General features: G+C 42.7%; 1 protein-coding gene across 1 annotated transcript; it reads right to left on the bottom strand.

Annotated features, from left to right (window-relative positions):
* Positions 1-22,662: 22,662 nt before the first annotated feature.
* Positions 22,663-22,794, bottom strand: LOC26514551. The gene has a single exon (XM_032449795.1). The coding sequence runs from the start codon at positions 22,792-22,794 to the stop codon at positions 22,663-22,665; it is 132 nt and encodes a 43-aa protein (XP_032305686.1).
* Between the last annotated feature and the right edge of the window lie 1,821 nt (positions 22,795-24,615).

Genomic DNA, 24,615 nt, shown 5'->3' with positions numbered 1-24,615 from the left:
TAATTAAAATGCAATTCATTGCGGGCTGGTTGTATGGCGGGATGGCTGGCAGCGTGATGCGCATCACCTGGAATGCAAATCGAAATATTACCCAATAGGAAATGCATTTGGGGAAAATAATAAAATCATCAGGCACAATAACAAACAGCCGGAGCATCAGCATCAGCTCCGGGCCAAAACAAACCCAAAAAATCCGTCCAAATCATAATGCAACAAATAGAAAATCCCCCAGCCATCCGTCCAACAATCCAGCCATCAAACAGCAGCATCACCAGCATCCCCAGCAGTAGGAGCAACAGTTGCCATCTCATGCAGAGATCCGAGCCACGAAGGCGTTGAAAATTGTCAAAGAACGCGCCGCAGACTGGCAGACACTGGGGCAAGTTTGCGGAAACCGAAAATCTATTATAAATTCAAAAGTGCTTAATAATATTTATACCAATGTACTGGGCACCGATTCAACTGCTGCTGGATATTCGATTGTTGGCAGTCATGACTCAAAGCGAGACATCGCCCGCCCGTTGCATGCAACCTCATCTGGCAGCATCTCTGCAACCAAGCCGAAAACTGAAAACCAAAACGAAAACGGTAAACTAACAGGCGTTGCATTTGGGAAATCAGGAGAGGACCAACCTCAAAAGTGCGCACCTTAAAAATAATCTTTATACGTGTTGGCTGGCTCCGAAAAAACCGAAAAAAAACTTTTGAATCCAACTTTTGTGGCAAATGGAGAAAAAAATGGGGAAAAATTGTTGCCAATCGATTTTCGCATAACAGCACAACGGCGGGCGAAATAGAAATAAGCGGCATCCGAAATACAAAACACAGAATACAAAGTCCCAAATCCAATGCTCACTGAGCCATTCAACACTCATCGGCATCTTGGCATCGTCATCGGACCAACTTGTTGACATTTGCAGCATTTCGGCTTCAATAAAATATAAGTAGAAATAGTTTTTCAGTCCGACCGACTCCATTTAGTGGGGCAGCACCGGTTGCAGGCTGCAGCAGAAACCAAAAGCCTGCAACAAGTGCAGACAAGTTTTCCAGATTATGCCACTGCCACTGCAGTAGATGGCATAACGGGTTGGGTCCGTTCCCTGAAGTTTGTGTAGGTTTTTCGTAGTGCCCCCTAAAGCCCCCTTGGTCTTTATTTTTTTAACTAATTTTGGTGGGGAGAGTTTAATGAGGTCTAGTTGCACCCCGCCCTGTTGCAAGTTGGTTATAGTTTTTAAAACTTAAATTTAAAAGGCACCTTTTCAACAGCTGATTCCCCAATGTTTTAATCAAATGCTAGCCTTGAACCTTTGAACCTAGAAAAGTCACAACCTATAATTACTAGAATCGAAGACCACCCAGTTGTACGATTAAGAGGAGCATTTCCAATTAAAAGCCGGAAGCCTGCTAAATTATTGCATTAACCCCATATAAGCCTTTAATTGCATACTCAGACCGCAAAAGCCATGAATGGAAGTGATCGGCCCAGAAGGGAATCAACTCATCAGGAGCCGGCATAAATCAAATCCGAGTTTCGGGGCTGTGGGGAAACCAAAATCCTATTAATCAGCAGCGACGGTGGCGGCGTTTAGCTCCGAAATCAAGCGAATGGAAAAATTAACACCCGTCTAATGCAAAATGCCGACACAAACGAATAACCCCCGTCCGATAGTTCTGATTCTGACACCCGGCCACCGCTTGGACACCTCCTTTACGGTCCGTTCTGATCCGGCCAGGTCGGATCGGCTCACCCTCGTCTGGGCCTGTTAATTGCGTCTAATAAGCAGTTTGGCGTTTTTCTCACAAAAGGCCAACGCCAACGCCAACGCCAAGAGGAGGAGGCGTCTTCGGGGGAGGAGATAGGCTGACCACTCCAAAATATACGTGTATTGTATGTATACACTGATATGGGGGTATGCTATACCCATGATTAAAGTCGTGCTCATTTGAATCTCCATGAGCGGCTGCTGTCGGTTGGCTAACTTCTGCCAGTTGCCAGTTGCCTGCTGGCTCTGCTGCCTGTTAATCTCAAGATCAACACATCGAACACAAGGGGTTTGGTATTTTTGTTTTTTTTTTTGTTCTCTTCTGGGTTATAGGTAAGGTGAGGGAGGGATTCTCAGCCCCAGACATCAGCGGCTTCATAAAACAAATATCGGTTCGTGTACGCTAACTAGTCGCCTTCCCATCCTCATCTCATCTCCACCTCCATCGCAGTGGCATCGCATCTTGGGGTTTTATTGAAAAGTTTTGATTTCTTGCTCAATTCTGCTTCACGGAGCTCGAGAACTTTTTGTTTTATTGATTTTAAGTTCGGTTTCGCTTGTTGCGGTGTTGCTTTTTCAGAAAATCTAATCATGCAATAAATTGGCCAATTGTTCGAGTCGGCAGCTTAGGAGGCCGCCATCTGCTAACAATGGCCCGCTGAATGGTCAAAAGATATATATTTCTGTTGACTGGCTGCACATGTTTTTTTGATTTATTTGCCAGCGAGTGAATTGAATATTGAATCGCCTGTAATTGATCGTTTTCAGCCATCTAATTAGCATGTGGGAATTTGGCCAAGAAATGAGGTGGACAACTTGAAAACTATCAGTATTCAGTACTCAATCTTGGTACTCAAAAGATATAGCATATCCTAAATAATAACAAATGATCTTTGCATTTCATGGAATAAATCTCAAGCTAATTCGATTTTTTATCTCCAGCCCCCTTGAATGTAAGCCATAAGTTTTGTTTTCGCCTCGAAGGTAGCCTGTGTGTGGCTAGGCTTTGAAGCGCTGAAAGAAAAGCCTGCTCGAAAGCAGCGACAACTTGTATCTGGGTTATCGGCGAGTGTTTTGCATTTCTTTGCCATTTCCAGTTAGCCAGCCCACAGATCCAAGCCCAGCCAGTCAGCAAGCCGGAAAACCAAAGCCAAGCCACAAAGTCTGGCTTTGAGTCGGAGGAAGACACAATTGATGGCACACCTTGGCACGATAAAAAGGAAAACTCAGTCAGTGCAAAAACAGACGACCAGCCGACCGACCGACCAACCGACCGACCGAAAGTGGAGGCAAATATTTTATCAAGTCAGAGAGAAAAAATAAGCAGCAAAAAATTTAAATCATGCCTGGCAAACCGAAGCTGAAGTTGAGGAGAGTCAACGCCGGAGACACACTTCAAAAGATGACAAAAACCTGAATCTGAATGAAAATCAAGTGCCACGAGGCAGAGGGGGTACAAGGCACAAAAAACTGGGTAGGGCCCAAAAAAAAGCAAATCTATATTGTATATATATAGAAGAAAAACCCCCAAAGAAAATCTCTGCTCAGCGATGCGAACGATATGGCAGGAAGCTGCCGCAGTCATAGTGGCGAGCATCGAGCAAATAAAATAAAAATAATAAACCAATTATGCACTTTGCCGCAACATTGAATGGAAAAAAGTTTCCTTGGTCGGCACTTTCGTGGTCAGTTGATGGAAGTGTTGGGCCCTGCTGGAACATGGAAATTAAATCAACAAAATGTGTAACTAAAAGATGACTACCAGAGATAGTTGCGAACCAGATAGTTAACCCTCCTCCTTCTCCTCCTCTTGTGGGCCATTCCACTCTATTCCTCTCGAGGCTGGCTAATTTAACTAACCAGAGATGTGCCCAGATTGCATTTGGGGGCTGGGCTGGCTGGGCATGGGAGGATGCCCCTTCTGCCGGCAAGTGCATACTATCTGTATCTGTCGAGTGTTGTTGGCTTGATTTGCCATACATAGTTGGCCAAACGAGGAGGGAGCACTCAGCCAGTCAGCTATTTACCTGGGCGGGCGTTACAATCTCGGGTCATTCCACAAAAGCGGAGGAGGTCACAAGCTGCATTCCCCGTCTCAGTTTCACTCTTTAAAAAGGTTTCACTCCTTGGCAGAGTTGTTGTTCCTGTTGTTGTCGTGGTTGCTAATGAAGCCCCCACTCCAGCCCCATCCACCGACTCCTCCAACCTCCCCCAACTCCGCTCAATCCAGCCGGGGCTGCAGCGCTGATATTGTTATTGTTGATGAGCCATCGTTGATAGCCCGAACTGAAGGCCTGACGACAACCATCAGGGACCAGGTCTTTGTTTATCGTGCATTAAGTGTTTAGTATTTTTTGGGTTTGATTCCCTGCCAAGAGGTCCATGGACTTGTTGGCTTATGGTGAGTATAAAGATCAAGCTACTAGTAGATATTTTCATAGTAAGCCCTTAATCTTAGGGCATTAGCGTTTCGTACTCACAACCTATTGATGCTTAATTTTATCTTCGTGTTTCTAGCTACAAATTATCTGCAACAATGCGATGGAGGCATGCCACATTTTTGGAGCCCAACCCCCCTTTTGGAGCACCATGTAAATATGTGGCTGAAAATTTGTTTTGGGTCTTTGGGGTAATTAGTACCCCCGAGGCAGTGCGGCAACAGGTTGATGGCTTGGTTGCTTGTTGCTGTTGGGTTGTAGGTTGAATGTTGCAGGGCCTGGGCATGGGCATGGGCCGGGGCTTATGCTTAAATATGACATTTGTTGCCGTTTTGTTTGACGAACACTCGAAATGCACTGCAAAATGATGGAAAATATTTGCTTAAAGGTGAAAGTTTGTAGGTTGTCGCTGAGCAGATTTCGGTTTTGGGTTTCTGGTTTGTCAAAAGTTAATGGATTTAAGGCGAAACCGAAAGTTTCTTTTCCCTGCCATGCGAAGAACCCTCAATTAAAGATTTCAAAAGGGCTGGGACAATCCAATCATAGCTGGGCGGGGCTGTCAAAGGTCTAGACACATGAATGTCTATTATAGGAAGATTACCAGCCACAGATGATTCTCGGCAGAGGCTTCTCTTGCAATTCGATTGCAATTTTTGGGAAAACCGAAAAAGTGAAAGCTCATGGGAAGTCAGACATACATATAATGCCTGCTTTTCATCTTCATCTGGCAATGTTTGCCAACTTGGTCGACAAGCAACAGTTATTGAAATTCAATGTAAATCTATCGCGATATGTCATACAGGCGTAGAAAATGCGCCGACAGGTTCAAGACGTTGAATTTACCTGCAACTCAGGTGCTCTCTCACAAAAAACAAAAAACGAGGCGAAAGGCAGTTTAAACCAAATAGACAGAGAAAATAATATTTATTCACTTTTTATACAAAAAACTTTTAAGTTTAAAATTTAATAATACATGGAACTTTTCGGATTCCCAAGGATAAAGAAATATTTCAAAGTATTTATTTAATACTAACTATTTTTAGAAAATATCTATTTTTTTAGTGAAGGCATTGTCAGCTTCATCGTCATTCACATCGACATTTGGCAAATGCATTTTATTCACACACACATGTACTCTGATAAATGCATTTAATTCGAGCCAAAAAATCCAAAAAGAAAAAAAGCAAATCGGTTTGAAAGAAACGAAACCGTAGCGAAACTAAACAAAATGATACTTTCAAGAGTTCGTAGCTTTTTTTCGAGCCGACTTGGTATAGTGCAACAGGTTGCACAGTTGCACGAAACAGGCGAATTGCAAAACTTGTCAAACGCAAAACGCAATCGATACGAATATCAATCAAACCCGTAAGATAAACCACGTTGACAACCGTGGGCAGTCGCCTGGAAGATCGTGGAATCAATAAAGCAACATTTATGGCCATTTATGCATATGAAATAGTCTTAGATCTTTTAACGACAGCTCCACAATCCAACAATCCGGAAGCGATAAATATTTTGTGGCTTTTCAAGCTACCTATTCGGATTATTTTTTTTCTGTTTTAAGTCCCACAGTTTTGTTTTATTTTCATTTCGTTGTAAAATTGTGACTCAGTTGAGGCGACATCTTCGACATTTATTCGAGTTTTATTTTTTATTTTTAAGACATTTCTGTAAAGACTCTTTTGTCTCGTCTCGTCTTATGGGATCCCAGTGGAGGGAAACTGCGACTGGAGCTATTAAGGTATTTGGGTCACCATTTGTCTGTGTGGTTTCGAGACCTCCGTTTCTGTTTTGCCTCTTGCCTCCTTTCAGTGACCAAGCTCGTCTTCAAAGGTTCACGATGCCCCACAAAATTAATTATGACAGTTTATTTATTTAATTATTTAAACGGACTTCAAAGAGCCACCCGACTTTGGTGATCGGACGCTAATTATGTTGTGACTCAGTAGAGGATTAAGAGGAAAGTCCAGCCTCGAAGCTCAATGATTCTTTACAGGAAAAAAATCTTCGGTCCCAATGCAAAATACTCTTCGTAAAAAACTTCATCACCTTGAATCTTTTCGCTCACGTAATCTCATTAATTAGGCAACACCTGAGTATCCGCCGAGTAATTGATATGCCAGATATGCAACTTTCGGTTGAGCCCCAAATACGCATAATATTCCGCCATCCGGCAATCTGATCATGTTGAAATTTCAGAAATTTCCTTAATGTGCCCGTATCAACGGGGCTACAACTGCCCTCCGCATAATTGAGTTTAACTTTAAGACGTCCTCCTCGAAAATAAATCCTGCCCGGACTCCAAACAAAAAAGGGAAGGAATCGTCGATAATTATGATGAGTCTGATGGCGGTGCTGCTGTTTATTTCCAACACTCTTGATCGGTCGCTGAACCCTTGATTTTGCGATGAGGGATCCATCGCCGTGAAGCTGTTGATTAATTTTGAAACTGATTCCCGCACCGGAAATGTAAGCGCCGAGCAGAAAAAAGTTGCTAAATGTTAATGCAGCCGGCAGTTCGGATCGGAGAGGATCGTCTTCGATCTGGGCAATAGAAACAGTCTGAGGTGAATCGAAAAAAACTTGCCTTTGAAGCGGTTGGAACATAAAAATATTGCTCACAATGTGCAGTCGTTTGTGTTCAGACCGAAGCTTAAATTATGAACTTAGGTATCATTAAATTCATGTTTTTTGCTCTCAATCGAGGTCTTTGATGAGCCACATTTTTATGGCGATTTTATGAAACAATAAAGTCAAGTGCTTCATATTGAACGCTTTATTTTATATGGCGAGGCGTAAAGCTGGTGAAGATTTTTTGTTAACAACTCGCTGGCCATATTTTATGACTGGGAATCTGGAAATTCGATTGCCACGGTTCGGGATCTTAATGAGCTGCGACGTTTGTCTCATTGACTCCTTCTACTTGGCCTGGCCTAATCTGTTTCCGAACTAATTAGGCTACAAGCGAACGAGAGCGGAGAACGAAGATAAAACGAGGCAGCCAAAGTTCAGATGCGTTTCACTGTGTTCTGTTTTTCAGAGTTTTTTGTTCACCTTATTTTTCTTTTTAGTTTTTTTTTTTTGGCTTTAAGGAGCATTAATTTTAAGCACATTGACCAAAAACAGCGCCAGGTCAGCCAAGGGGTAAGGGAGCCCATGACGATTGCGGTGCGATCCTCACGAAGCCGCCTTCAAAAGCTGTCAAGTTAACAATCCCCACAACACAGTCCCAGTTGCAGTCAAGTTCCAGGCCAACTCACAAGTCCCAAGTCCCGAGTCCCCAGGTTCCAGATACTACTCAACCCCAGTTACCAGTTCCAGTTTGCCGCTGCGTCGCCGCTTCTTCTGTCGGTTAATGTCATTATCAAGATCGTTTGCATTTAATCTGCATAAACAAATCAAATAAAGTAAAACCCAGGCCGCAAAAGTGGCGCAGCCTCAGCAGAAGTTAACTCGGACTTTTCTCGGACTCCTGGCCAGTTGCCCAGATCATCCTAAAAACACGCTGAAAGAAATTAAATACCTTTAATTATAAATTAGTTATCCAAAGGGACAAACAGTAATAAAAGAAATGTGTGACTTGGAATATTATTTTATATTTTTTTCACTTCTCATAATAGAAAAAGTAAGACGTTTATTTGGAATTATTTTACAAAAACCCTTTGAAATATTTATCTTTTTTTAAGTTAATTACTTAGAGAAGACTAAAAAGTATATATTCTTTTCTCAGTGTCCTTACCCAAAGGTTTCGTCCGTCAGTCAACAACGCGTTGGTAATGCGGTAATTGTTGCTGCCTTCGCGATGAGTTGTTGGCCAAGAGGACCCAACGCAGCAGCGTCGGCGGTGGAGGAAATGGTGGGGGTGGTGCTAGTGATGCTGGTGGTGTTTGTGGCTATATCTGGGGTTGGCGCTGGATTGGTCTGAGGATCGGGATTGAGATCGGGATCGTCATCAGAAATCGGCAACGCACGCAGCGGCAAATTAAGTAGAACAGCGGTTGGTTGCATTTGAGGATGGGGCTGCCGTTCTCAGACGAGATTCCTAAAAAAACTAAGAACAAAAAGGGTCGTTTTTCATATGAGTTGATGAGGATACCCTTTAATTCTAGAGGATTTGAAAGGGTCACACAGATAAGTAAATAGCTTCTAAAATACATATTTGGTAAATAACAAAAGAGTAACTTCTTAAATCTTATGTAATTGTTTTTTAAATACAACTAATCTCCCAAATATTCTAAAATCATAAATAATAAAATAAATAAAGGATACAAATATGAGTAAACTGCATACTTATCTTTGATTTTTTGCAAGACCCTCAGTCTCCATACACTTGGCAGAGCACGGACGTCTAAAGACGACGATCTCCGCCACTCTCTCGTCGGCTTTCTCCCTCCCACTTCGACCCGGGCAGCAAACTGCATCCAGGAGGACAGAACCGCGATAATGACCACCTATAGAGCACACGCAGCATACCACCGATGGGGAACGGACGGGCGCATGAACCAGCATCCCAGCCAGAGATTGGGAAAGGGCTCGCTGGGTCGAAACCTGCAACATTGCCTCAAACTGGGACCGAGGCCCAAACAAAAACCCAGACCCAGACTGGGCTGCACGGGAACCTGCTCACGCTGAGAGATCCGAGTTTGTACTTAGTTAAGGCTTTCTCGCTGATCGTCGCCGGCTGATTTCAGTGACGACCTTTGAAGAGGCGAACACCATACACATATACCATACACCATGCACCACACACAAAATACACACCGTCCCGGGCAAGGCACTTTTCATAATCTTAGAAATGGCCCCGGTTCGGTCCCAGCAAGTTGCTAAAAATTGCACGTGAGTTGGGGGCACACACAGACACTGAGAGAAAAAGGGGAAGAATATGAAGCTAATTATAAATGCTTAAAAAATATGAATAACAAATTAATGGGAATATATGCAGACCTAAAAATTAAAATATAATTTGATTAATTTTACGTTTTCTCTTCGAGTTATTTCCCTGTGCAAATACTCAAATACTGACACTGGTATTAAGATCGAACCACGATCCATGTCCATGCTGTGTGGCTCACGTTCTCCTCATAACCCCAGCTACCCTGGTCCCCAGGTGTGGGATTCCATACTACCAGGTCCCAGGTTCCAGGTCCCAGACGCAGGCGCTCCCTTCCCAAAAGAAGAATCAGCAGCAGGTTAATGAAATGCGTTGTGGCCAAAGTTTTCAATGATGTTGTTCTTGGGCTGTTGCCGTCCTTTGGCTTTATTGCATTTGGTTTTTTTGGCTTTCGGCTGGCTTAATGTTTCAATATTGTCGAAAGCCGGACCGAAGGATGATGATCAATGATTGTTAGCTTAGCGTGTGGCCATGCACGGGTAATAAGTTAAAGTCAGCGCAAAGGTAATATTTCTGCGGTCATGCTTAGGAAACAAATTGTTTTGGATCGAACAGGTTACGGCCGATTCCAGAGGTACGAGAGCATGTGGCCAAAAATGAAAGCAACGTGAGAGGTCTTGCAGAGGTCGCAATAAGCTAAAATGACAGGACATTTACCTTCATATGTTGAAAGAGCTAACGTTAACTAATTGAGGGTATGAGGAGTGTGTATAGTGTCCATTCAAAGGGAACCAAATCTAAATCAAAACCATAGTAGATTCTTAAGATTTTATTTATTTGCAGGGTTTCTAAATCCTGTGAATAACCACTTTGGAACCCTTTTCTTTGAAGTTTCTAAACCGAGTTCCCTCCCCCAAAATAACAGCCCTGAACTGATTCCTGGAAGCGATTGCCTTTCGGCTGCCGGAGCTGCCACTCCATACTACATACTCCATATCCAATCCTCCTCCTATCTGTGACTCATCAGCACCGAGCCAGTCCAAATACAGGCCCAAATAAGCTAACACTCACACTGCCGCGAAACGCGAATCGCGGCCTGCGGGCAATCTGTCAACTGGCGTCAGACGATCTTAGACAACATTGGCCGGGCCAAAAGAGAAGCTCCCAACTACAACTTAACTGGGCAACTAGAGAGCGGGAATAAGTCTGGGCCCGAGGCGATTTACACCGCGTTACGCGTTGGAAAGGGGCTTGGATGGTGCAGTGAAAAAAAAGCCAGGAAACATTGTACAAATAATAACAAAGCCAGAGATTTTCCGACTTAAGGTTCAAGCCTGTAGAAACCTACAGAGTTAAGAAAAAAACTTGCATATTTCTTCATTAATTAATCCAGATATAAAATCACTTTGTTTAATTTCTGTGCAATGTTACCTCCTTGGATGGTGTCGATGAAAACCGAAAAAAGTGGGATTGGTATTGGGCTGACTTCTGCTTCTGTTTGAGGCCCACTCTTTTGGCTGTTTGCTCTGCTTGCGGCTATCAATTGCCCAAAAACGCTGCACAAATTGAAACGTTTGACTATATTTGGGTCAGTTAAAGTGATCACATTAACAAGTCAATAGGAGTGCAACATCCTTTTAGGGCATTGCACGTCAGCAAGTCGGGAGCCGAGTGGATGTTTCGATGTTTGAATGTTTGGATGTGGCTTGGTGGCCAGGCTCTGGATGATGTCGCTGTTGCTATGGTTGTGGTCGTGGTAGTGTTGACACAAGCAGATTGATGTGTGCCGGTTTCCCCCAAGTCCACTGGCAAGCCGACCAACTGGTCAAGCCCAAAGGTGAGTGCAGCGTGAGAACTGGGATGGATCCAGATGGGTGTGGGCCCAAGGGAGTTGCCCAGAAAATCCTGCAGTTCGCCTGAATTGCACTTGATGGAATTGGAAGATTATGAATGCTGCCAGTTGGCATTGCTAATTGGTTACATACTAGTATGAGGATATCTCTGATTTACTCTACTTTAATGAAATTATTAAAAAGTATTCCTTCTTTGGCAATATATGCTTTCCTCTAAAGCCCACTAAGGAAGTTTTCCTTGGTTTTGTAAAATCTCAAGTCCTCTTAAGTCTAGAAAACCATATTTTAGACTGCCAGGCCACACAAACCCCATATTAAATATGTGGGATCCTCGTACTGAGAGTACTGCCAAGCTATGTAACCTTTAAACCGTTTAATCTGACAAAGGAAATAAATAAAAGAATTAACATTTATTTTTAAGTACGCACACAAGTATGCGGCCACCTCCTCCTGCTCCTGGCACACCTCCGGCCGCACCGCCAGCTCCTTTTTGCGGAGAGATGAACCGCCAGAAGAACAGGCATTTTTGAAACATGCGAATTGCTTGTACGTGACACGCAACAGAAAAAGGAACAACACACAACTCACAGGGCAAGGAGTGGAAGATGATTCGCGGTCGGGATTGGACTCTGGATGCGGAGCAGGCACCCAAGACCCCAGTCTCCAAACTCCAGATCCAAGACCCAAAAGCCAAGAGCCAAGAGCCGCATAAAAAGAGAGACGACCATGTCCAGTCAACCACTTAGCCATGAAAGCGGTAACTACATGCAACAGATGAAGCATGCGCTGGGGCATGCAGCATCAGCAACCTGGTCAGAAAAGCAAAAAGCCAACTCGAGGTAAGAGGCAGCCGCCAAGGTGAAGGTAAAAAGGTAAGCCCAAATGCAAAGGCAAAAGGTAAAGTACTTGGAATGTGGCCGAGGCATGGGCATCGGCATTGGCAGCAAGGAGCAGAAGCCGCGCCAGACGCGGCACGTCGCCTTGGATCACACAGAGAGTGAACTGCGTCGTGAAACAATAAGCACAGTGGGCTAGACTTTAAAAAAATGTACTTAGACATCTATAGAGGCATACCCTTCATGGGGTACCATGACTTCTAATATAAAAGAGGTTATAGAATACTCTTCTCTTGCCAAACTCTGAAAATATATGTAGCATTAAATGTCATCTGATCGTTTAGTTTTGAAACTTTATAACTTTCGTTTAATCACAAAGCTAAATAATTTTTAAATTTATATATTTTTTTTTATACATCATCTACAGTTCCTATTTTTTGAAACCCACTATGCGTTGATGCTCAATGAAATTTATTTGGTGATGCTTGAGCGAAGCGTGAAGTTGACTGCCGCAGAAGCCCCCGCCAAAAACCAGACAGAAACACAAAGGAGTCTTATTTTGCAGTCCCCTTGCTCTTCGAGGTCCCTCCATTCACTCCATGGATGCACTCCACCCAGCCCCTTAGATTATACCATTCGCGATCAATTTAATCGCACAAATAATATACCTCGGCCAGAGCCAGAGTTTGCTTTCGAGCGGCGTGTAAAAATAAGTAAATATGGAATAATCGTTAAGTGTGTTTCATATGCAGTATGTCCAGTAAAAAAATCGGAGATAAATATGCTTAAACATAAGAAATACCCTAAAAAAAGATATTAAAAAAACAGTTACTTAATGCTTAATGCTTTGTTAGTATTGTTTAAAGACAAATATATAGATTTTTAAAGCTTATTTTTGAAAACTTAGAACCTTGAAGAACCCACATACTCTACCTTAATTTTTGCGATTACAGATTCCAAAAAAAAGAGGGCGAGAGCTTACACCTTATCGCCCAGAAAAGATCAGAAAGTGTGTGACCGAAGCGTTCGACTCGGCTCAGGTTAAATCCAATACATCTGCGACTGCTTTGCATTTCCCGGGAATTTCTTCTGCCGGTCAACCTGTGCAATAAGCCAACAAACCAGAAGACAAGGGACTTCAAACTGACCCCAATCCCCGACTCTTTCACTTTGACACTTGTCCGCTTCAGCTGCGTTGGCGGTGATCGGCGAGCGAAATTACGCTAATTTTGCGATCTTGTAAGCAGTTGGGGTATTGAATGCCATTGCCCGTGATCAGGGGATCTGCGATCTGCGAAATCATCTGGGATAATCGGCAGAGTTGAAAAGGCAATTACATGGACCCGGGACGAGACCGAGATCACCACTGGACTCTGCTGCTCCAATTTTCCTCCAATTTAATTGGCCTTTACACCAAACGCTTCTGCAGCAGGAGCAGCACGTCGCTCGAATCACTCAAATGTCACCATAAATTCCGTGCATGCGCACACATCGGTATGCCTATTTTTGGGATCTCTCCCCGTTCTCTTTCCCTTTCTCCAGCTCAGACTCCGTCTCTCTTCCATCGTGTAACCACATCCATCCTGGTAGTGCCACAATTTCTGCTGCTGGCTGGCTTGTTGACGATCTTTTGTTACCATTTTACCATGTGCATCTCGGGTTGGCGCTTGCAGGCTACCTATTTTGGGAGTGGCGCCTTTTTCCCCATGCACCTCTCATTTACGCCGCCCCAAAATGTGGCCAAGTGTGAATATCCAATTAGCGGAGCTCTTCCAAAGTTGGTAAGCAGTAAGTTGGTAAGCAGTTAGGTGGGTGGCATTCGAGCGAGGCCAAAATTAGCGAGTCTTGTAGCCACCACAACTAAATTTGCATCCGTTTTGTATACCCTTGTAGGAATATCCCCACAGTCCCATGTTATTGGCCAGCTCAAACTTTGGCTAAATTGGAAAGTTTTGTCTACCTTCTAAGTGTATATATTAGCTATTTTAATTTAATTCGAACCCTCTACTATTTCAGTCAGTACATTTGAATAAGTCAACATTTAATAGTCAAATCTGAAGCCATTTTTTTTTAAAGCTGAGAATATACAAATTGTTTTATTTCAGGAAAGAGGCCTGATTTTGGCCAAAAAAGGACCAAAATTTTATTTTGCGGTTGGGACTATATTTGGATGCAGATCGACGGTACTTAGTTCCCTGATCCGTAAATGGTATTCCTTTTTCAAATCCGATACCAATTGGCCCAAATATTGACTAAAAAGTGTCTCAAAAGTGTCTTTTTTAGCCACCCAAGCATCTTAACTTGGCCAACATGGCCTCCCCATCGATTTATTTCAGGAAAAAGGCCACAACTTTCTTGATAATTGTCCGATCGGCGAATGTTATACCTTCCCGATCTTGGAGCTTCGAGAAGTATCATATTCAATCAAAACCCCAAAACCTAAAATCCGACCCCATTTTCGAAATTTTTCAAAGGGGTAACATCATGATTTTGGCCAAAAATCGAGCCAAAAATTTATTTCGCGGTTGGCACTATTTTTTGATGCAGATCGACGGTACTTAGTTCCCTGATTCGTAAATGGTGTTCCTTTTTCAAATCCGATACCAATTGGCCCAAATATTGACTAAACAGTGTCTCAAAAGATGTGGTTTGGCCAAAAGCTATCTTGGACTTTGGTCATGATGTTTCCGTTTTAGCCAATAGTCATCTTCTTAAGTGTATAATGTCCAATCCGTTTTTAATGCTAGGCGAAGAACGTTATTTTTCTGCTAATTTCTGTCCCCGCAAAAAAGTATAAAATATGCACATTCAACGTCTGTTCCCATCCATATCTTAGCTTAATGGTAAAATTTATGTCCAGCAACTAGGAGCAGTTTAAGTCAAAATTACGCTTATTAGTGGCAATCAAAACGGCGCTGCTTGAATTCAATATGGGTTTCGATCAATCACCCAGCCGGTGGGACTGGGAGTTTCGGACAGGAACACACATTTGAAGCGCACCTTCCCGATTCGAAGGATGGCGATTATATCATACAAATTAATAAGCGAGTGCGAATGGAGTCGAATGGACACGTACCGCTCTCGATCATGTTTGGCAATGGCAACTGCCAGGAAAACTGAAAGTATTGTGAGGCCAGCATATTTGCACGCACCAAATGCAGGTGCAAAAAAGTATGTGAGCCTATTAATTAGATCAGCGGTTTTATGGGCATACCTCTGCCATATATCTTGTTCATAACGCTAACTACAAGAGCGCTACACAAAAACGGAACCCGCATCATCATCGTCGTCATGACCACTGAGATCGTGCTGCCACCTCCCCGCCGGACACCGTTTGATCTTAGCCAGCGGTCCCAGCCACCAGCCCCGGTCCAAAGATAGAGCCACCAAACCCAGATCCAGAGTAACCACTTGCACCATGTGGCGCCTGGCTGGAGACGGCTGAAACGACGGCGTTAGATGGCGCCTGTTTGGGCCAAAAAAAAACCGAAACTCAAAACAAACTCAGAATTGGAAACTATATCGCCACAACCAGTAGACGGATAATTGAGTAATATTTGGACAGTATTTTTAGAAGCGCTGTATTTTGTTTACTAGTATCTCTTTTGAACAGGATATATTTTGTTTTCGTTAGCCCAATATCTCAATTAATTCCGTTCGACATATGCTCTGATTGTAAAGTAATTTAATTGACCTTCTCATGCTGTGGGGAGCCAATCTGCAGAGCGAATACAACTTCATTTTAAGGTTTGTAGTTTATTTAATGGCTTTAAGATTTATCGTGAACAACTAAGATGGCCTGAAATGAGAAGGTTAAGAGTATAAATTCGTGTTAATTATTTCCTTTGACTCTTATTTCACATCAGCTACAACTCAAATCTCGGTAACCATCGATATTATGGATTTATTGCTTCATTACTCAGTCATTTCCATGCTAAAAATGCACAACTCCTTTCCATTTCCACTGCCAGTCTCATTACAGCAAACAAAATGCCAATTATTCAGCAGCCGTTGTCATTAAATGAAAATCGGTTAATAACATTAAAATATTTCGGTTTATATCAAACGGAGTAAGCCAAAAGGAGGCGGTCGATGCCGTGGAGGCGGAGGAGGTGGATGCCAAGCATCAAGCCAGGAAAAAAAAGAGGACAAGACATTATAATGACGAGCGCTTCATGTTTGTATCTTTGAGATTTCCAATTTCGAGGCATGGGATTTCCAATTGATATTTGTCCGCCAGAGGATGCAGTAATCGGGGGGAGAAATCGCGGAGAATCTCTCAGGCCCAGACGCGCGGCTCATAAATTGAAAAAATAATATTTGCACAAAGTAAACGCATTGAAAACAGTTTAAACAATAATCGGTAAGCGGCGATCAATAAATGCAACAAGCCACGGATGGCTCCTCATCTTCAAACCCCAAACTCCAAGCTTCCTCTCCATATGTATCTGTATCTGTGAATCGACGTCGTCGTCTTGCTCTTGGCAGCGGCAGGAACAGCAACAGCGACAGCGGCAACTTCTCACGCAGTTGTGAGGAATTTTTTTTGCCTTGACTCATTTAAGTTTTTCTTAATTTTTCTCCCCGACGAAGCCAGCCAACCACCGAACGCACAACGATTGTCGATATTTACTTCTGGTTAACTTCTGAGCCGCTTTTCGAAAGTTCAACGTTTACAAATCTTTCAAGAAATCAGCCAGAGAAGCACTGGCTTCTCTCCAATGGTTAAGTCTTTCACCTACTTGAGGTAAGAAAAACTGGGATCGGGATATGCCACACAGAGAAAATAGTCCTGTCTTCATATTTGTCTTAGTTGTTTAATACAATATATGTATAATATTTTGGCGTGTAGTTATAGAAATAAAGAAATCTTAAGGGTGAAATTTTATTTAAAAAACATTGTGTGGTAAACATAGTCTTTCAGTGTACTTCCTCGCCACCATTTGTGTCTCTCTCTCCTGGACAAGTTTGCGTTTTAATTACACGCAACGTTGTTGCCGGGCCGGGACCATCCATCGGTCAGGGGTTCCTCTGGTTCTCTCCCAGACCCAGATCCCAGATCCCCCATCGATGCAATTGCACTTGACGCGGCGGAGAAGCGTTCCTCCAACTGTCGTTGTCATCTCCTCCTCGAGTGCCGTGTTGTCCCAGCTCGGAGCAGAGTCAAGTTGTTGTCCCTCTTTCTTTGCGTTTAGCAATTAGAGTCCAATGAAGCGTATTCCTTATTTTTATGCATTATCGACTTAATGCCATCAGGGAGGTTGAGGGTGTGCACTGCCAGAAAATCTCAGAAGGGCCAGCTCTCAGGCGCTTAAATTGCTTAAGTTGACTTTGGTTGAGACCCTCTTTCCGGTTGCCGCCAAGAGCTGATCGCAAACACAGATCATTTGCACGCCAGTTGGGATTCCTTCCAGTTCGGAAAATATCCAGTCCAGAAAACTCGAATTACTTTATAATTTTTGAATCTGGGTCTTAAGAAATAATTTATCAAACATTTAATAAATACAGTTCTAATGACAAATGTATTCTTGTGATATATGCTATGACGAGTCCTGCAACCAACTAGACCAATAAATAATCTTCTGTCTGCCATATAGGGTATAAAGCTATTCCAGTTGGACTGTTAAGGAACAAAAACTTGTTGACATTATTGTCGTTAATTTTAACTGCAAAGCCGGCAATCGAGAACGGCGATGCCAGGGCTTGTAAATCCTATAAACAAATGAAAGACAAACACAAGTCGGAGACGAGACAAAGCCTATCAGTCGGCCGGCTTAGGTCTTGAATCCTTCTCGGCTCCACAAGTTCCCGGTCTGCTCCCCCGTTGCCTGGGCAAATGTTAATTTTGTCTTTTGCCAGTTAAGCGTGTCGATTTTTTAATTAGTCGCATCCTCGTCCAAGTGATTTATGGTCCAGCCGAGGCCAAGTTGGCCCAAACGAAGAATACGACAAGAAGGCTCTGGCGCTGCAGTCAGCGTCTGCACTTTGAAGTATTGGCTAAGCTAATAGGCGCTAAGGAGAAGCCTCTGGCGGAGATTCTGATGGCTATCCCGATGGAAATGACGACGGAGCCGGAGCCGTAGCCGTAGGTGCTGCTAGCGGGTTATGAGAGAATGCGATGATGTCGCTTATGGAATTTCAGCATAACTGCCACATGCTCTGTTGATACAGTCTTCGCTCTTTTATGGCCCAAAGGCGAAAGCCATCAGCTAAATGGCCAAAAGCCAACTGCGAGCAAGTGCAGGTCCGGGTAATGAGCTCAAATTGAACATGTTAGGCATGTTAGAATTTTCCGTTTGATGGCAGCTCAGAAATAAGCCATATCTTGTACGATTTATGCCCCAAGTTACAGGGGTCAACTATGCGTGAGTTGCCAATTAAAACAAAAATAGGCACACTTTTAGAAAATTGATTTTATTTTAAGTCCACATCCTTATATATTTGATGACAAAATGTCTCTATTTTATTGAAAATAATTTTCTAAATTAAATGATTTTATACATTTTATCGTTTTTAATTTCAAAAGAAAGTTATTTTTTTAGGTGTTTTATTCGTAGAGCCATGTGAACCAAGAGTTAGATTAAGAAATGACCCCCAGCTTAGTGAGGCCAAAAAACAATGTTCTAATTAAGGCAAACAAAATTCTGGTCATTCCTAAACAGACTCTGCTGGAGTTCAGCCAGTGGATCATGTTAGCGAAATAAAACTCCTCGGCATGGCACCCAACTCACAACTCAAAACCACCAACAAGAATCCGCAAATCAGAGCTCTAACCATATTTGCCAAACTTAACGATTGCATCAACATTTTTGCGCTCACTCCGCTTACTTGTTACACTTTTCGTTACAGAGGCTCTTATGACAATGTCTTGTTTTTCGGAATGCTTTAAATACACTCACGCAGTCTGGCGAGCAATTTTAATGCAGTGGAAAGAGTTTGATGGAATTTCAGATGCGGTATTCGAACACAAACATGCCACTCGAATGGCCAAACACCTCTGCGACCGAAAAGTTAACACATCGTAAACTATCTGCCGTGAAACTAGACGGAACATAAATCAAACGACAACAGATGACCCCAAGCCAAGACCTTTACTCTCACTTTTCTCCCTCCCCATCGCTGATCTTGGCCATCTCCCCAATTTCGATCCCAGCGCAAGAAGGCGGAAACAAGAAGCGCGGGCGTATCTAAACATGTCTAGCATTAATATGCAAATCGATGGACCCATCATAAAACGAAATAGAAAACACACAAAAACATCTTCGATATGTGTCACTGTGTCAATGTGCGTGAGTGTGTCCGGCGACTGTGCAACAAACGACAAACAAAATGGTAAAGAGCCAGTTCCGGGTTTCAAGAAGCCAACTAGAGAGGAGTATATTTTTGTAGGACTTTCATATTTAAAGTGTGATAAAGTTTTTTTTACTGCATTTCTTTATGAATGAAATTTTGAAATCAAGTTCGTTTCCTAAGTCTTTCGTTTTTTTTTTTTTTCAAGAAAATTGCTAAAAAATATTGAGATATTTGGGGACCGAGTTCGTTTCTAAAGTCTTTTGTTTTCTTTTCATTAAACAGTCAGTAGTAGTTTCTGATTTTAAAAAATATTATTATTATTTTGGTGATCACGATGTCATCGCTAAACACACCGACCTGGAAGCATCCAAAACCCTAAACGAAAAGTCAACCGAACCAAACCGAACTGCCCCATCAGCGACAACATCTTAAGCTCATTTGTCACATAAAAATCATATATGTAATTTGCTTGACAACCAAAAGTGGACACTGAAACGTCACGCGCCGGTGCAGCAAACGCCTCCATATTGGTGTGGGCTTTTGGCCAAGAGAAGCAGCTGGAAGCAGGGAGGAAAGGAGTTCCAGTGGTGTAAAACGAAGAGTCCGTGGCGATGATGGCATCCAGAGTTGCTGCTTCAATCTCGGCGGTGCATGCGTTTTGGTGTCGCGTTGAGTGAGCGTTTCCTTAAATTAGCTGCACTTTGGATGCACCATTATGCCTCTCGCCCAGGCACTTGATGCGATGTCGTTGCCGTTGTTGTTGCCTTCATCTCCGTCATGACCATCATCGTGGCCATTTTTGGGTGGGCATTAAGTGCCGGGCTCTCTGATGGAGTGTTGATGCCAGCCGAGGTCAGTTGGTAAGAAATTTATGGCCAGCGCGATGTTTGCATGATGCATGATGTTCATATCCATTGCTCCAGCATTCAGGTGGGCGCAATTGAGTTGGATCATAAAATGCCACAAAAGAGAAATTACAAGAGCCGTGTCATAACTACAAAGCTTTCTGTCAAGAGCCATCTAAGCCGTTGATTGAATAAGAATTTCCACTTTTTGTTGTTAAAAAGGTAAACAAATTAATCAACTTGAAGATTTATTATTTTCAGGAAAAGATGGGTAGGTAGAAATGGACTTGTAGGTTGTAATCCACACCATTATTATTTTATCAACTTTGATAATATTGTGTTGCGAGTGTAGTAATTGTTAAAAAATATTACATTTACAAAAATACTTTAAAGGCTTTAGATTCCAAAATGCTCTTTAGCCTTTATATCATATGTTTTTTCTGAATATTATATAGTAATAGTAAAAAATATTATTTTTTCAAAAATACTTTAAAGACTTTAGATTCCAAAATGCTCTTTAGCCTTCCCCATTCGCCATAATAAAGATTCACAATCAATTATCCAACAATTCCTAAGACTCATCTTGAAGCACTTCCAACTTCCTTGTTGCATCTTGGGGGAAAAAAGAAAATAAAAGCCAACTCTTACTCTCTCGCATCCGGTTCTCAGCGAGGGGAATATCTTCGGTAGAACCGTTTAAGCAATCCATTTAACCAACGAGACACTTCAAAGCGAAGCTGCTGAACGTCTATCTGCGCCAAATGGAAAAGCCCTCAACAGCTTAGGCAAACATTTGCAATTACAATTTTAGCATATAATTGCAAACATGATAAACACTTTTATCTGTTGCTGCTGCTGTTGCTGCTGCAGATGCTGTTCACTCTTTGCAGCAATCCAAAGCGAGGCCCGGTCTGAACTTGGCCAGGACCAGTCTGGTCACAACTCACGCAGCATCCACCTCTAAAGGGGCAGCAGCAGGTTCCCTGGACCTGAAGCTGAAGCTGGGGCTGATGCTGCCACGAAGAAGCGTGTCGCCAATTGTTCGTGAGGTTTACCTAGAAATATGTCGCGACAATTGTGCCTGCAAAAAGGAAAACTAAGCAACAAGCCAATTTGAGATGAGTATTTGGCTGTACTCTGGAAACTCGTATGTACTGTAAATATTTTTGGAGTGGCTGCCAATTGATTTATTTTCTTAACAGGTCCGCCAAGCGGACAATAATTCCATTATTTTTAATAAATGAAACAATACCATCCTTTATTATATAGGGAATATGTTGGACCTCATCTTTGGACAGTTCTAGCCATTTCCGAAGTGCCAACATCGAGGCAGAGGTTGAAGCTCGCGGTCTAAAGCCGAAGAAACTAGCGGAGTATGCAATTGAAATTGAAGAATTACGCGAAGAATGTCAGCGAACATAGTAAATGTTGTACACATGGCCCAGCCAGTTGGCAGTGGATCCCGATCTGGCCAGAGGGTCGCATACATTAAGGCCGGTTTGTAGGCCTTTTAGATAGTCCTCAGGCTTCTCCGGGATGATATGTATACGTAGTCGAACACGACGTTGCACTCACTACACGGGGAATTGTCACAAGTGGTTAGGTGATCCACAGCTGATCGCAGGAGTCGTGAAACGAGCCCCCGCCAATGCATTGTGTGGCGGGGGCTTTTTTTTACCCTTTTTTCTTTGAGTATGCGGCGGCATCTAAATGAACTAAAGATCAACTTCGTTTTAGTAGCCTTAGCCTCATTACGAATGGAAATGATGATGGACAATAATGACGCGACAACAGGAAGTCCAAGTCGTCGCTGCAATGCCGACGACAAGTCGACAACCCGCTCGATTCTCGATTCTGATTCCGATTCCCTCGCATTGAATGAAAGCCCCAGATGTACATAGCTGGGGGAGCTCCGAGGGAACCAGAACTCAAAGTCGGACACAAACTGGAACTGGGCTAGCGCGTCGTTAAATTGATTTGTGTGTGATCTTCGATCCGCACAACTAGTTTCCATTGCCTGAGAAAGCCCGTCGCCGTCGCGATCTGCCTTGTGTCGGCGAGAAAAACAAAATAGTTTCTGTTTCAATATTTGTTTGAACATTTCAAAAATGCCAACAAAATGGGCAGTCGCATCCGTTTATGGCCAGTTGGGAGTCTTATCACTGTCATAAGAGAGTTGTAAGGAATCTTGCGTGCCGGCAATTCTGTGAATGCTAATGAGCCGAAGGAATAAATCATCGTTTATGGCAATACAAGTGGCTAATACACAGAAAATAATCTTCTTTGGGTCCAGCAAATTGAGTAACAAATTTACGACATTCCGAAAATTGGCAGCCATTGGAAAAGAACAACCGTTAAAGCCCATTGCCATGGCTGTCATAATTTCGACAGCCCAACAATGGGAAAATGGAAGCTGCAAGCAAGAAGCTGCAACCAACACCCGCACCTTTCGGCCACTGGTACCGTTCTCATATTGGCCAAGTTTTCCTGTCCGACTGGCAATAGAAATTAAAGTTAACAAATTTCCGACAATGTTTGGACAGTTTTGCAAAAAGCCAGAGCCCGGCCAAAACAACATACAGAACAAAACGGCAACAACAGCCAATGACGCCGAGTACCGTAATTGTGGCTCTTTCGGGTTCTTTTGTCCGCATTCAAAGTTGTCAGTTAAATGGGGAAAGAACAGTAGAAATCCAGAGCCAGGAGTGTGGGAGATAGCTAGGATGTAAGTGCACTGGAAGAAATGGCATACTCGCAGATCTAAGTTAGTTTTCTGGCTTATAAAGCATTGCCTGAATAGTTTTCACTGCAGTCCCATTGCAGATCGTTTGGCTGACAATACAACTCCTAGGTAGCCGTGCCGGCTTCCTTCCATCAGCCAACGCAGACGCCCCAAAGGCCCAAAATTTGCCGCCAACTTCCAATTGCCGAACATTTTTCCCCGCCCGTTTCTAATCTCTAGATTTTTTTGTGAATTTCCTAGGGATTTGGCCAATTGCAGGAGGAGTTGCTGGCTTTGCAATGCGAATGTGTGTAAAGTTAAGTTGTCGTCGCTCGATTGTTGTTCGATGAATCGTGATTTTGTCAATTGGAGCTCAAATTTTTTTGTGCTGATCGGTTTTCTTTGTGAATGTGAAAATGTTGCACAGTGACTGGGTAATGGGTAATGGGAAAAGGAAAATGGGTGTGGGAAAGGCAATTAGAGCGAAAGAAAGTGCCTTCTGGTTTTAAATCTAATGGAAGTCGATCATGATTACTTGTAACTAGTGACTTGTTAAGCTGGTTTTTTGGATCAATTAAAAGATGCAACTATTTTCCCTAAATATAAGCCTTGTTAAGAAAAATCTTATGCTTCAAAATATCTTTTAAAATCTACAGATGCAACTGCCTGACCTACAAACGAAGACCTTAAGTACTTGGCCAAGATGAGCTCTTAGAAAAAGGAACAGTGACTGTCGGAGGCCATCAACAGAAATCAAATATTGATGAGTTATGGTTAAAAAGAAGAGTTCGAGTCCGGGTTCGAGTCATAACTTAACACTTTTTGGAAGAACACAGAAATTAAGCAGCGATCTCTGGCACTTGGGAAGAATGATCAGGCAAACAAAACGGTGTTTCTTCTTGATTTTTGGGGGGCTCAGTCGGTTTCGAATCGGTTTGTTTGCCTTTGACAAACAGAAAGGCAAAAGGGAGAACAGAAACGAATTTCAAATAAATCAACACATGCCACAAATGTATATAAGATGTGAAGGAAACTCGACCCCGGCTGCAGGGCTCATAATCATATTGATGTATTACGATAGTTTGTGGAACTCTGAAGTCTGAAGTCTCAAGCCAACTCTCAGCTCGACTGAATTGTTGGGGCTGTTAAAAGCGATCGTAAACCCTAGAAAAACATGGCTGAGAACGCGCACAACGAGCCAAATGAGCTGGGGAACGGGCCAAGAATGTCTTAGCCGGCAGATAAATAATGGAAATGCATACTAATTAAATTGTGAGAACTGCGGTGCGACGGCCGAATCTAACTCTTGTCTAATTATTTGCACTCAAAAGACCTTAAATTGTATCTCCTGTTATCCATCATCATCAGTTAGTGTCGTTATCGGACCCTCAACGAGATGCTAATTATGATGAAGAGGAGAGTGTTTCGGGTCTAATTGAGAATGTCAATAGATTTGGTGTGGCTTTCCTCTGGCTTTCCCCTAATGGTTTCGTTTTTTAGCATTTCCACTTTAATTGATTTCAATGAGACGATAATTACCGAAGAAAAGGCAATTAATGAAAGCCCCACACGAAAGCGAACGGACGAGAACGAAACCGATATTAATGAAATGATTTTTCATAATTAATGAAATTTAATGCAGACCCAAAAATCCAAGCGTCCGAACAGAAGTTCCCACATCATTAATAAAAAATAAAATCCAAAAAAAAAAAGTAAGAGAGTGGCAGAGAAAAAGCAGCGACACACACGACGATGTCGAGGAGTTGGCGCTACCCCAACTGAAATTCAAACGAACTCGAGCAGCAGATACAAAGTTACAAATGTATCTACAAGTCGACAAATTATGCAGCGGCCAGAGAACGCAGTGCTGGCGATTCCTCCTTATCTGGCTGGCTTGTTCTTTCCAGACTGCTTTGGTTTGTCTCGGCTTTTTGGTGAAAATAAATTATAAGCAGTTGAAAATTAAGTCGAACGTTTTGTCCGCTGTCCGTTTAGTGGAAATTTATTGGCCCCAACCCGGAATTCCCAACCCGG

Source organism: Drosophila ananassae, chromosome 2L, assembly GCF_017639315.1.
Source record: "Drosophila ananassae strain 14024-0371.13 chromosome 2L, ASM1763931v2, whole genome shotgun sequence".
Lineage (NCBI taxonomy): Eukaryota > Metazoa > Arthropoda > Insecta > Diptera > Drosophilidae > Drosophila > Drosophila ananassae.
Note: the sequence above shows the minus strand (reverse complement) of the source record. Positions and strands in the feature narration are given on the sequence as shown.

Excerpts from the sequence above, each read along its gene's own strand:
- LOC26514551 (XM_032449795.1), bottom strand. The coding sequence starts at position 22,794 with ATGTTCGGCAATTGGAAGTTGGCGGCAAATTTTGGGCCTTTGGGGCGT.